This window comes from Vicugna pacos, chromosome 6 (genome assembly GCF_048564905.1).
Source record: "Vicugna pacos chromosome 6, VicPac4, whole genome shotgun sequence".
Taxonomy (NCBI): Eukaryota; Metazoa; Chordata; class Mammalia; order Artiodactyla; family Camelidae; genus Vicugna; species Vicugna pacos.
The window spans coordinates 32,739,071-32,754,212 of record NC_132992.1 but is presented as its reverse complement, the minus strand read 5'-3'; the positions used below and the strand labels follow the sequence as shown (position 1 = coordinate 32,754,212).

The window sequence follows — 15,142 nt, the reverse complement described above, 5'->3', positions numbered from 1 at the left end:
GCTTCACCTCAGCAGTGCTTCTCTTAGCAGTCACTGAATCCGGTTTACAATTTCCCCCAGCACTTGCGGAACCAGTCTTATCACACCCCCTCAGAGACACCAGTACCAATTGCCGGGTGCTCCCTTCTCAGATAACTGAATTCAGTTCTGAGGAGTCTCTTCTCTAAGCTTCAACATTCTTCTAGCCCCGGTCTCTTCCCTTTGTTCCCTCAAGCCGTGGGGGTGGTAGCTGCTTTCTGCAGTTGCAACTTCTCCTGTACTTTGAAGTTCTCTTTTTGCGTTTTTTTGTTACACAGTTAACAACTTTAGACCTAACTTAACAGTTCTTTACATTCAATTCTCTCTGTGCAAATAACTGGTGTGGTTTCTGTCTCCTGACTGGATTCTGTTACAGAAGGGGAGCTGGATTTTGGGGAAGGTGTCAGGTTTAGTTTTGGAGATCTGAATTTGCAATGACAGTGGGATATCCATGTAGAGATATCTTGTATGTAGGTGGAAAAATGGCACAGGAGTTTGTGGGAGAGATAAGAAACTGAAAATATTTGTCATTGTCAGTACTGATACGATGTTGGAAGCTGTAAGACTACTTGAATTCTCTGGATGGGTAGTGTGGAGAGCCAAGAGCAGATGGTTAACAATGGTCTACATATACTCACAAAGAAGAGGTAGCAAAATTAAGAAAAATCACACACTTGAAGATATAATGATAACTTTATGATAAAGCATTGATAAATGAAGCCCATACCAAGATTTTTTTTGGGTATAGTTAACTTTTTACCCAACCTGTATTTCCGAGTCTGTCCAATATTGGGACTATTGTGACAAACCAAAGCCTATGTACTCTGGAGCTCCTACTTTTTCTCTAAGAACTTTGGGGAAAGCCCCCAGGTCACATCGACAACAGTGACTTATCCTTCCTTTTTTATCTTTTGGTTCTTCCAGTTTACTTCCAGTACTATAGTCATACTGTAGAAAGTTACAAAAAATATGAGAAATTTTTATTATCTAATGAACTGGGGCTCTATTATTTGACAATTTATTTTCATGTCTTATCAATTTGTTACTGAACTCAGGTTTGGCTGCTCGCTGCTCAAAAGCCAATATTTGAGAGGCAAGTGTCAATGGGAAGAAAAAGTGCTTTAATCAGAAAAGCCAGCAATCTGGGGAGAAAATGGACTTGTGTCCAGAGACCAACTCCAAAGATTCTGCTTAGCCCTGACAGTTTTTAAAGGGAAAAGGGGTTGGGGGGAGAATCTCAGTGAATTATCAAGGCACAAGGTTGGACTCTGCATCATTGTCCACTGCCTGCAGGCTGGCTGACTGTCTCTTCAGATGCTGTCTTGCCCATGTAATCTGCCTGCAGAATTGCTAAGGGAGCTGTTGAGGGCAGAGAGCTAATCATTCTTTAACTGCTTAAATCTTCATTCTTATTTCTTTTTTTTGCAGGGGGAAGGTAATTAGGTTTTTTGAAAAAAATATCTATGTATCTATGTATCATCTATGTATCTATCTATGTATCTATCTATCTGTCTATCTATCTATTTACTTATTTTAATGGAGGTACTGGGGATTGAACCCACTTCTTTTTATCTAGGAAAAGAATCAACAGGTTAGGCAAAGCATTGTGTGCATTCAAGAGAGCATAAGTCAGGAGTTAGTTTCAATTGCTTGGTGATCTCATTCCTGTGATTAGGTTCTTTTAAGGTTAGAGGGACAGAAATGGGAAAATAGGAAAGGGGCAAAATTGCTGCTTGCAAATTCATTCAAACATCCACTGAGTGCCTACTTTGTGTCAGGTGTCTGTCACATGTGTAGTTTACTGCTCTCAGTTGTTTTAAGACTTTCCTGTCCTTTGGTTCCCTCTGGTTGCCCCTTAGTACCTGTACTTTCTTCTCTTTTAACAGGGGCTCTTACCTCCTACTTCCCTACAAAATGAAGACTATGTGAGATGAGCCTTTGAATCCATTCTCCAATAACTTTTTGTCCTTCTCGCCATCTCAGAAGAATGGAACGTCCTCTTTTTAAGTTTGAACAATCCTGTGTTCTCAATCCTCTTTGCTTTCTCTGTTTTCTCCCTGTGGGTACTATAATATCTAGAATCAAAGACTTTCTCCCTTAATTATCTCATTTTTTTCTAGCTTAAGCACCTTCAATTTCCTCTTCTCTCCTCTCACTGCAGACATAATCTTTCTTCTCTGCGCTGGAAAACACACACTCACAAACCGCAAACCTTCATTTGACCTTGAATCAACTCTTAGCCGATTTTTCTAATCCCTTTATTGTTACAGGTTTAAGAATGAAACTCCGTTTTCTCAGTGCACAGTCATTCCTAGTTCTGTTCTCTTTACTCCTGCTGTTCCTTCAGCCTCTGTCCCTGTCATTCAAATTGGTCACTGAAAGGCAGTCTTGGCTTCCTAATCTCAAGGCACAGTGGATTTTTCTCAACCCTCATCCTCTTAGCTTTTCTGTGGTGTTTGACACGGCTGATTACCCTTCTCTCTAACACCCTCTTCTCTTGATTTCGTAGTACAACATATGATTTTCTTCTCATCTTTTTACTCTAATCTTTTCAAAACAGTTTGGGTGACTAAAGATTACTGAGCTTCATCTCCAACATCTCTGTTGCAGTCTGAAAGGGGCGCGTAAAGGAATAATGGGTGTCACCAAAAGCTGATTGCTGCTCAGATAAGCTTGTCCAATGACGTGAAAGGCTTCCTCACTTGGAAGGTCTAGATATTTGATTGTGTCCAGGGCTGGTTAAAGTAACCAATCTTATGTGAATGAAAAAATGTTGCCTGCCGTATCAGTAAACAAAGAATGTTGCAGCCATCAAACCTCTACAGCCTCCCTGACGGTGAGTCTGAGGGAACTCAGGATGGAGACAAGCAGGCTGCCCACTGCCAAGCCCTCAGCCTTTGCAGCCACCCCCAGCGGTGCCCTCTGAGAGGACTCAGGATAAGAAAGAACAGGATAGTGGCCCTAGATAGCTATCACATCAAAGGAATAATTTCAATGAGCCCAGACCCTTGCATCCGCCCATACATAGAAAACTGCTAAATTCCTTAACTTGAGATATCTGTTTTTTTTAAAAATTAACAGTAATCTTTTGATGCTTTGACTACCTGGTCTTTTGTTGCAAAAACTCCTGTATATCCTGGCCCCTCCCTTACCTCTTTGGAGCCGACTCTTAGAGCTATCTGAGAGGCTGTTTCCCAGGCTTGAAGTCCTCAGAAAATCCACGGGATAAAACACAGTTCTCAACTTCTAGGTTGTGCACTTTTTCAGTTGACACTTTTATAAGAGGTTAATGTAGTGTCTTCCCTGAACAAAGCTTAATCATTCCAATTCCCTTTATTTCTCTAAGTTTCAGTGTCTAATCTTTCAGCTATATTAATTCAAGCTCTTTCTTCTGATTTTTTACTTTTATTTCCTGATAGTGAAGGAGGATTAATAAAATGGCCACATTTAGGCTAACAGATTGCTTATTCTTATGCTTGCCCTTACAACGGTCAACTGATCTGGCTGACCCGGTTTCTACTCACAGCTCCAGGCCCACTGTTAATACTAAAGCTATTGATCTGACTGTTTCTACTTTACTCCAGTAATCAAAAGCTGTAACCATGCTTGGTCTCTGAGTCGATCTCCAGGGAGAAGGTCACAGAACTGTAACCTTACAAAGTAGGCTAAATACCAAGAAGATAAGGCCTAGAGTGCTTACGAGATAAAGAGATCAAAAAGTGACAACCGTTGGCCTCTATAGAATTGGTCACCTGGAGGCACCATGACGCCATTCTAAGTCTTCTGATGACAAAACGGTTCTGTTGCTTGTTATCCATGCTTTATTGTTTGAGCTATGGCTGTATAACAACCCCACCCCATCCCCAAGGTGGGTTCACAGCTTTGAAGGCACTAGCCTGCTGTGAGTCCCCTTTGCCTGGCAAAGCAATAAAGCTGCCTCTTTCTTCTAAGCTCCAAGCCCTAGTCTCTGAGTTATCTGGCCCATCAGGGACAGGGCTGATCCTTCGGCAACAGCACCAATGGAATCGGGCAGTGTGGCGCCTTTAGTGTTTGACTTATTCTACTTGGCAAATGCTTTTGAGGTGAGTCCATGCTGCTGCCTATGTTATTAGTTACTCCTTTTTATTGCTGAGAAGCATTCCACAGTATAGGTATTCTGTGATTTATTTATCTATTCACCAGGTGATGGATATTTGGGTTGTTTCCAGTTTGGGGCTATTTTGAATAAAGCTGTTCTGAACATTTGCATACAAGCCTATGTCTTTTCATTTCCTTCGGGTAAATATCTAAGAGTGGGATTGCTGGATTGTACTGTAACTGTATGTTTATCTTTATGAGACACTGTCAAACTGTTTTCCAAAGAAGTTGTATCATTTCACATTCCTATTAGCAACGTATAAGCTTCAAGCATCCCCAGACTCTTGAAGGATCTTTCATGCACATACACTCCACTGTTAGGAAATGCTCCTGTTTAGAAATAAAGAATATTGAATCAGTCCCCTGAATTCTCTTCACCCTCTTTATCAGGATGACCAAAATTGACAACTTTGGCCAGCTAACCAATGATTAGTGTCAGGGATTTTTATTTTTGATTAAAAAAAAAAGACTGAAATGCATCTCTGGGCTTCTCCAACTCATTCTCCCATTTTTCTTTATTTGTTCTCTCTGAAATTTCATTTTATATACAAATGCATTTCTTGGTGATTTCTATTTCCCTTCAGTTTAGCTCTTTTTGGAAGCCATTCATCCTTCCCCACCTCAGCAGTGCCTCTCTTTGGTGTCCCCTATGTTCTTTGCCTTCGGGATTGGTGGCCACACCTGTCTGCATTTCTCCTTGCATGGGGACAGCCAGGCCTTGGCTTATTCTTAAGCCTCCCTTCATGCAGAACATTTTTGCTGTTTTTTCCATGCTCTTAGAGAGAAAGAGAGAGAGAGTTACATGAGGCTCCGGCTGTGTGTGTCCAGGAAAGGCCCTGTGAGCATTAAAGCCCTGGGTTTTTATTATCCAACCAGAGGGAGGTATTCATTTCCACTTGAATAGAGGCACACAGCTCTTTTTTAGACTGGAGCCGGCTATTTTGCATAAAACAAAGGAGTTATACATTAGCATGGGGTAACTGGCTTTTCCCAGTAGCTATCTAACAATGACTAGAGACAATGGTTTAATTATAAGCTGTCACAGTTAAAAGACTCATAACCCACACACAATATCTTATCAAAATTTCACCATTCCTTTGGAAAGAGGTTTAAATTGGTTTGTGGCTCTAATGAAGAGCCTACTTTGTCCTTGCCATTTCCTCACTGCTCCCAAAGCATCTCAGGCCCATTTCAGCCTCTGGCCTTCGCCAAAGCTGTTCCCACAGCCTGGGATGCCTTCCCTCTTTTCTTTTGCTTATCTATTATTTACTTCTTTTCAATGCTCATTTCAGGGACTTCCTCCCTTAAGAAGGATTTTGTTTTGTTTTTGTCTTTTTTTTTTTTGCGTTTTTACAATGTCAGTCCACTGAGCTGAACATTTATTTATTTCCAGTGCACATAATTTAACTCAGATTATTCTTCCGTCATAGTAATTGGTGGTCTTGTCTTTTCTTTTGCAGAAATGAAATATTTGAGAGTATAGACCACATCGTACTCATCTTTGCATTCCAGCACCTAAGACAGATCCTTGGCAACATAAAATTTTGTTGAACCCGTGAGTGGTTGAATGTCAGGCATACAGCAGGTACTCAATAAACAATTGTTGATTGATTGATTAAGGGGCCATTGTAGGAAACGCTATCTAACCTCATTCGCAGAATCATCATTTCAATACTGGCTCATCCTGTCTGTGGAAGTTCAGTTAGAAACCACACACCCTCCTGTCTTCCTCCAGCACGGACTCCTTTTCTCTCCCTCCAGTGATTTGGACAGCAAAGGGGTAGATGTCCTAAAAGAGGAGAGGATACCAAGGATTAGGAAGGATGAACAGACAGCTGGAAAATATGTTAAAATGTTTTAAAAATCTTAGTTGTGTTACCAGAAAAGGGAAATAAGGATTACCTCTGTTCTTAGTCACCCAAAAAAAGGATTTTTGACGAGAGACAAAAAGCATGATATAAGCAAGATTTTTACTCGTGAAGTAAAAAAAAAAAAAAATTATGAAAGATGGTCTACACGCTCGAGAACTGGGAGCGGGCCAATCCAAGAGAGGAAAAACGGTGCAACTTCTTGCTTCCTCCTGTTTTTATATCCTGGTTTCGTGATTGATTGATTGATCGACAACTCAAGCTCCCTGCGCTCTGGTTGACTGACAGCTCAGGTTCCTTGTGTTCTGGGTTGTTCCTTTCCCCCTCCTCTCCCCCTGCCCAGTGCTCATTTCTATCTAAACTACCTAACAGTTGTATTGTATTCAGCTCCCCAGTTTGAGAATTACATTCCATAATGATTATATGAAAAACATGGGACAAATACTGCCTGAGCAGGCAAGGTTTTGTTCATGTGTATTGGTACAAACCCCTGAGCACAGTGCCTATTTCTAAGGGTGGCAGGGCATTTTGAAGTGAGGTTCCCGCATGGTCCTCTTGGGGCAGAGACATTGCACCCAAAGGGAAGGTTCACCTGGATGTCATCCACAGTCAAGATTCAAGGATGTGTTTAGGAAGGGAACCCGGATTAGCATCTTAGTGTACCTTCTCCATGCTCAGTTCTCGCTTTCCGCTTCTCTCCAGGGTTACTTCAGCGCAGACAACTGTGAGCAGCAGAGGGAGGAAGGAGAGCCCTTCTGCACTCCCTGGGCTCTTACCTCCAGCGTCTTAGAATTAGCCTTCTGGCAGGGAAAGAATCTTCCAGACTGAGGAGCCAGCAAGCCTTTCGCTTGAGATTTTCTCTCCAAGTTGCTCAGGTGTTTAAGGCAGAAGTACACCTGTAAGTCAACTCTGTTCTCCAGGGAACAAGCAAAGAATGATTTCACTTAATTGTTAAGACTTGTTGTAGTATGATTTGAGAACCATTAGGGACAAGGTAGGTAGTGGCAGATAAATACAGTAGAAGGGGGACTTTGTCCTGTGTGTAGGCAGCAAGGGGATGATGAAATAACAATAAATGAATGAAGGAATCTATGTCTAGCATGATGCCCCACCATTCATTAAATTTTTACTGAGCACCAACTATATGTCAGACCTAAAAACAAATTCTGTCTTCAGGAAGCTTACAGTGAAGTGAGGAAGGAAGGTTTCATTTCAAATTTGAAGTGCTGTCAGTAAAACAGATAGGTGCTGAGGTAGAACTATTGGGGCAAGAGGATCTATATAAATAGAATGGTCAGAGAAGACTTCCCTTGGGAGTGGTATTTATGCTGACACCCGAAGAATGAACTGAGCTCATCACAGGCAAGGCTGGGGGAAAAGCAACTCTCCAGAGGAAAGAGCATGCTCAGAGGTCCCATGTTGGGAGAGAGCTGGTGTATCCCTGTACCAGAAGGAGACCAGTGTGGTTGGAGGATGGTGGGTGAGGGACAAGGGCAGGAGCTGCTGCTGTACAGCTAGACATGGGCCAGACAAGGTGTACCTCCTCTTACTCATTGCATTGACTAGGATCTGCCAGTAGAGTGTTGAATAGAAGTTGTAAAATTCTTGCTCCTAATCTTAGGAGGGAAGCATTCAATCTTTCACCATTTAGTATGATGTTTACCATAGGTTTTTCATAGGTACCCTTTATCAGCCTGAGGAAATTCTTTTCTTTCTTAGATAAGAGTTTATTTTTTTCTTTCTTTTAAATCATGAAGGGGTGTTGAATTTTGTCAAATGCCTTTTCTGCAGATATTGTGATGATCATTTGGTTTTTATTCTTTATTCTGTTAATGTAGTGAATTACACGTGATTCGTTTTTGGTTATTGAACCAATCTTGTAATTGTGGGAGAAACTCCACTAGGTCAAGGATGTATTACTATCTTTTTGTTATGTTGCTGGAAATCATTTGCCAAAGTTTTGTTAAGAACTTTTTATCTATGTTCCCCAGGGCTATTTGTAACTTTTTTTTTTTCTTTTTCTTTTAATCTTTGTCTGTTTTTGGTCAAGATAATGCTGGCCTCATAGGCTAATTTGAGAAGTGTTTCTTCCTCTTCTGTTTTCTAAAAGAGTTGAATAGCATTGGTATTATCTCTTTTTAAAATAATTAATAGAATTAACCAGTTAAACCATCCAGGCCTGCACTTTTCTTTTTGGGGAAGCTTTTAATTACAAATGCAATTTCTTTAAAAGATATAGGGCTATTGAACTTATCTATTTTATTTTGGGTAAGCTTTAGTAGTTTGTGTCTTTCAAGAAATTTATCAATTCTATCGAAGTTGTCAAAAACCTTAACAAGGAGTTGTTCATAATGTCCCATTATTAGTTTTTGATGCCTATAGAATCCATAATTGTGTCTACTTTCTTATTCCTCTTATTGGTAATTTGTTCTTCTCTCTTTTTCCCCTTACATTCTCCCAACCTCAGGTCCAACAGAGAGACTTTCTCCTCTCAGTTCCCGTAAGTATCTCAGAATTGAGACTCGTTTGGTTTCACTGGCCTACTTTTAGTGATATGGCCATGGTCATGGTCTGATTGCTTGGGGAAGAAATCACCACCACCCTAGCAACATGAACTGAGGAGGGGATGGGGCTATTCCTGAGAAAAATCAGGCTTGGTCCTATTACCTTATGAATGGGGAGTGGACGTCAGGTAGACAGAAGGTACAAATCGTCACTACAGCATTTATAGATTTTTTTTCTGCTATGAAGAAGTCTAAAAATTTTACATAGCCAAATTTATACATTTATTTTTATATTTCTTCCATTAAAATACTCCCTACACATCTTTAATAAGATACTTTTAACCTAAATTTTCTTTTTAATGTTTTCACAGTTTGTATCGATCTAGTTAATTCATCCTGAATTTATTTCAGCTTAAGATATGAGGTGAGGATGTAACAACTTTTTCTCCAAGATACTAGATAATCTCTTAATTTACCTTAAATTATTCAGCTTATTCCTTCAGTAAAATGTAACACTTAACTGACACTTAGCATGGTACTTACTTTTTAACCAAGCCCTGTGCTAAGCATTCTAACATATATTAACACATTAATGTTTAAAAGGATTCTATGAAGTTGATAATATTATTCTCTCCATGTATCTATGTCTAAGATGCAAAGAAGTATTGCTTGCTCAGTATCAACTGGCTAACAGGTAGATGGGATCTGAACCTTGGTAGCAGGCTGCTAGTTCTCAGTCTCTGTGCTGTACGGCCTCTCACAATCATTGATGTCCACACCATGCCTTGCAGGTACGAGCTTTGTAGCTAGTAGGCTTCTGTCGTACCCATGCATGTTTTTGTTCCCACTGGTTGGTTTGTACCAAGAATCAGTTGTTTGTTTTCCAGCCTTGATTTCATAATTGGACTTGTTATAATGACATATTTTACCTAAATAAAGATAAATCAATAAAATACGAGTATAAAAATAAAGCTATTTCTATGAAAACCTAGTTGATTTCTTTCAATAGGTTCCATAAAGCCAAATTATTAAAAAAAAAATTGGTTGGTTTAAGTGTGGGCAAGGATTGTGAAGTTTGGCAAACAGACAAACAAGAAGCAAAAGTTCTAGAATTTTGCTCACATGGTTTCTCAAGCATCTTTACAATTTTTTAAAATTGAAATGAAGTATTGTTGACTTACAGTGTTGTATTAGTTTCTGTTGTACAGCATAGTGATTTAATTATACATATACTCGTATTCCTTTTTATATTCTGTTTCATTATAGGCTATTACAAAGTATTGAATATAGTTTTCTGTGAAGTATCTTTACAATTCTAGTACCTGTGAAACACATGCTGAAATTTCACATTATGAATAGGGTTTAAACAAGAAAGACTACAACAATCATCACATTCATTCTCAAAGGAAAGGATATTTATAGATTAGCAAATACACAGTTTTTTTCTAGATTTTAATTTCAAATAAATATTTGAGGCATGTATCAATTTTCATCTGCTTTTTTTTAATTGACATGTAGTCAGTTTACAATGTTGTGTCAATTTCTGATGTACAGTGTAATAATGTTTCAGTCATATATATACGTACATATATTAATTTTCATATTTCTTTATTATAGGTTACTATAAAATATTGAATATAGTTCTCTGTACTATACAGTAGAAACCTGTTTATCTAGTTTATATATAGTAGTATCTGTAAATCTCAAACTCCCAATTTATCTCTTCCAACCATTATTCCCCCTCGTAACCATAAGTTTGTTCTCTATGTCTGTAAGTCTGTTTCTGTTTTGTAAATTAGTTCATTTGTGTCTTTTTTTTTTTCGGATTCCACATTTAAGTGATACCATATAGTATTTTTCTTTCTCCTTCTGGCTTATTTCACTCAGAATGATGATCTCCATGTCCATCCATGTTGCTGCAAATGACTATTTTATTCTTTTTCATGGCTGAGTAGTAGTTCATTGTATATATAGATACCACATCCTCTTTATCCATTCATCTATTGATGGACATTTAGGTTGTTTCCACGTCTTAGCCAAGTAAATAGTGCTGCTGTGAACATTGAGGGTGCATATGTCTTTTCAAATTATAGTTTTCTCTGGATATATGCCCAGGAGTGGGATTTCTGGATCATATTTTTAGTTTTTTAAGGAACCTCCATATGGTCCTCCATAGTGGTTGCACCAATTTACATTTCCACGAAGAGTGAAGAAGAGTTACTTTTTCTCCACCCCCTCTCCAAGGCATGTATCATTTTAAAATTGTTCCTTTGCTTTAAAGTTTCCCCCACCTAAATAACCAAGTACTAGACCCCAGTCTTTTGGAAAGGAAGTCTATTGTGTTTAGACAATAGTCTTGACATCATCTACTAATTGACTTTGTTTTTGTTACTGACTAGAAAGTCTAATTTAATCATCTATTATGTGTACTCCATTATCTTTCCAGACTATCTATCCAATTCCATTGTTCTATTTGTTAGTTCTTGAGTTAGTGTTTTACTGTCTGATGCATTTTTGTTCAACATTTCTTGGCTATTCCACTTCATTAATTTTTCTGTACTTAGAATAATTCTGAAGTCTGTCATAAATATATTCTCATTGAGAATATTTTCATTGGTTTTGAAAAGTTCTAGTGAAGAAGGCATGTGAAGTGATTATTATAACTTAAAAATGAGACAAGATTAAGAGACTCAGATACAGGCTACAGTCAGAAACATGAAGACATACCAGACATAGTTGTGGTACACTGAGTTTTTTTGCTCTCTGACAAGACTGCATGTCCTAATAATGAAACATGTAAGAAACTGCTGTAGATTAGAGCACATGATAAAAGATGTCTAGGGGTGGGGAGTTCACGGAGAACAGGGCAGGAGCGGCATTTCCAGAGATTTAGGCAAGGAGTCAGCTTTCCCCACCCTCTCAGGTCCAGCTCATCTTTATGAGAGGAGCTTGCTCATTCGCTCCCTAAACACCTGCTTCACCTGTTTGTTCCTCAGGGTGTAGATGAAGGGATTGAGCATCGGGGTCACCACGGTGTTGAGCAAGGCCACCACCTTGTTCCTGTCCTCCCCATGGCTGCCCTTGCCCGACCGGACATACATGAAGATGCAGCTGCCATAGAAGAGAGACACAACAATGATGTGGGAGGAGCAGGTTGAGAAGGCTTTCTGCCTCTCCTTGGCTGAGGGGATGTGCAGGATGGTGTGGAGGATGTGGCCATAGCAGGTGGCCGTCACAGACAGAGTGCCCAGTAGGCTGAGGTTGGCCATAATAAAACCCAGAAGCTCTATCAGGCTTGTGTCTGCACATATGAGTTCCAGGAGTGGAAAACTATCACAGAAGAAATGATTAATGACATTGGGGCCACAGAATGGCTGCTGAAATATGATAAGACTTGGAATGATAATAACAAGGAATCCTGTCATCCATGAACAAAGAACTAGCTGGACACAGACTCTTTTGTTCATGATGGTGACATAACGCAAGGGGTTACATATGGCCACATACCTGTCAAAGGACATCACTGCCAGTAGGAAGAACTCTGTGGTGCCCAGGAAGAAATAGAGGAAACTTTGTAGGAGACAGCCTGCTAGGGAGATGGTCTTGTGTCCAGTCAGGATGTTGGTCAGCATTTTGGGGAAGATGACGGAGGTGAAGCAGATCTCCAGGATAGCAAAGTTGCGGAGGAAGTAGTACATGGGGGTGTGGAGGCGCCTGTCCATGAGGGTGATGACCATGATGAGGAGATTCCCCAGCAGAGTGAGGAGGTAGGTCATGAGGAGGCCCAGGAAGATGAGCATCTGCAGCTCACAGGCATCTGAGAGCCCCAGCAAGATAAGCTCGGTGACAGTGGTGAGGTTCCCCATGTCTCTTCTGACCTGGCCAATCAGAGGTGTGCAGCATCAGGAGTTGTGATGTTCTGGGGATCTGAGGACACTTGGAACTGAAAAGTAAGAGGGATTTTGAGCTGAAGGAATCCTTTATTTCTTAGACTTGTAAGTCCCTTTTCCTCCCTCTTCATACTGGTTGTCCAGGTCACTCATTGGGTTATTATGTGTCACATACTTTGCTACCATTTTCTGGTACTCTTTGGGAGAAGTTTTGCCTTTATCAATTCTTTTTCCATTTCTCTTATTTCTGTTAGGAAATTCTGTAGTAAATCCTTTTTCATTCTTTTAGATCGGATGACATCTTTTCCCATTTTCATCCAAATGTTGTAAGGAGTCTCACAAGTACATTAAAATGTTTTCCTTTGCATGTCCTGTATCCAAAGGATCACAGACCTTTATTGAAGGCATTAATGGAATACTTACTCTAGAACTTGTTCCAGAGGCATTTGAGTTAGAGAGACAGCTTGGTTGCACCTGAGCTCCATCATTTACTAACTTTCTGGGGTCAGTTATCTAACCTCATCAAAACTCTGTTTCTTCAGTGGGTATAGTAAGAGTACATATGTAAAATGTTCTCCCAAAACTTAAGTGAATTATGCATATCCAACATCTAGCACAAGGTTGGCCACTGAGCAAGCGGTCACGTAATGTTAGCTATTTTCATGTCTTGCCTTGTGGCTGAAATTCTAGTAGGATAATCATAAGGAAGAATAAAATTAGAGAAAAGACACTGGGATTTTACGTACTATGTATTTAAAGAAAAAGTTTTAAAAATATAAAAACATTATTAGCTCATTATGGAAAGTGTAGGAAATACAGAGAAATGAAATAAAAAGAATCAATCACTTGTAGACCCATAGAAAAAACTTTCATTAACATTTTGATTTGTTTCTACTGTATTTTTCCTAGTCTTATTTAGTGCTTATTGCTTTGTAAAGCCATGCTCATAGATTATGTATTCTGCACCTCTTTCCTTCCCAGTTATTATTATTATTATTATTATTATTAATTTTATTTATATATTATATATTAATATATATAGTAATAATATTACTGCTACTACTACCACTACTATTATTATGATGGGGAGAAGTAATTAGGTTTATTTATTTCCATATATTATTATAACAAATTTTTGTCATGTTAGCACAAACTTTTTGTTAATATATTATTTGGCTGATATTTTTTGAGGGATACATGTAGTGTGAGGTTGTTATTTAGAAGCAGAGAGGGAGCATGCTTTTGTAGATGAGGTATCATGCTTAAGACTTTGGGATAATTTCCTAGGTGATAATAATAATAACAGTGATAAATGCTGATGTTCAGAATTGTTTATTGGTTCAATTTCAGTTTTGGAGAATATGTCTGTTTTAAATGATTTTTATTTCTAGTTTTTCCATTGTTTAATATTGTCCTTAGAGATCTGGATAAAGAACGAGGCGTACTTGCCGTCGGTTGTCCTTTATAGAAATGACAAGGTAAGGTAAGCTTCTGCAGGGAAGACCTGACTCTCTCTGAGACAGGAGCGGGAATGAATGTGATAAGCTTGCCTCAGAGAAACGGTAACACAGTACATTATAGCTATATAAAATATGTATTTATATGGAGAAGGAATGGATAAGAACATAGAAAAATGAACATAATTGCCACGTAAGGATGAGAGGATTGTGGATGATTTTTCATTCCTCTTTTTATTACCTTTATTATTGTTTATACAATAACTTAAATTCAAAATCATAAAAGAAATTGGCACAGTGAGTGCATTTCGGCTAAGAGTTGGGTAGAACATTTCAAGAGAAACAAAGGCGAGACACGTGGCTGACCATGAAAATGGTGAGAAAAAGCCTCAATGACTCTGTGACTCATCAGCTGTGCCTGAGTCAGGATATTGAGAATGATGAAAAAAGTCAAAGAAGTCAACTGTGCCAGAGCCCGCCACTGGACACCTGAAAACAGATGGCTGGCTTATTGGCAGAGTATCCAGAGGAATCAGATTCCCCTTCCCCTATTTCGAAAATTGCACCAATGTAGATTACCTCACTAGCTACTAGGTGAGTTGCTCGATTGTTTTCCAGGCAGTTTGGATGATGGAGTCTCCCGGTTTTCACAGGAAGCCCACATCTCTGCAGTGCTATCTGAGCACTACACTTCTTGGAGGCTCACCGGAGATTCAAAGTGGAGGAAGCTCCAGAGCTGTAACATGGTCCACATGGTCCAGAATAGGCAGGTCCTGTTCTCTTTGTACTACAAGTGTCACCAATCTTCCAAGTTTTCCAACAACCAATCTCCCTTAAGAAGTGTTCTCTGACTCCCTTGTTATCGACACATCTTCAGACCACCTCAGAAATGAAGTATTTCTGGATATTCCCCAGAACTTCGGGGTTCACCGGTTTCTTAGAAAGCTTCTTTTGCTCCTGGCCCATCGCAGTGTCACCACTGACCACTGTCCTGGGGAAATGGATGTAGAAGCCTAATTAGTTATTCTTTTACCCCTCCTACACTAAGGCAGGGACAAACATCAACTGATGCAGTTTCATATGATTCATCTTCAGTTTGGCTTAAGAAGCTTCTGGACAATGTACATGCTCTTCCAGGAGCTTAGTGCCCATAGAGGATTCCAGCATAAACTAGTTTTGGCAGACTTCTTGTCTCTGTGGAGCTGGCATCAGGCCTGGACTGCTTCGGATTCTGTTTTGGTCTCCATGGAAACACAGAGATAAACAAG

General features: G+C 39.5%; 1 protein-coding gene across 1 annotated transcript; it reads right to left on the bottom strand.

Annotated features, from left to right (window-relative positions):
• Nucleotides 1-11,463: 11,463 nt before the first annotated feature.
• On the bottom strand, nt 11,464-15,052 carry LOC102525515 (olfactory receptor 6E1). The gene is given in 3 exon segments (XM_015250340.3): nt 11,464-12,406; nt 12,408-12,470; nt 14,581-15,052. Coding segments are annotated over 2 exon segments (966 nt in total). The 5' UTR covers nt 12,431-12,470; nt 14,581-15,052.
• Nucleotides 15,053-15,142: the final 90 nt, after the last annotated feature.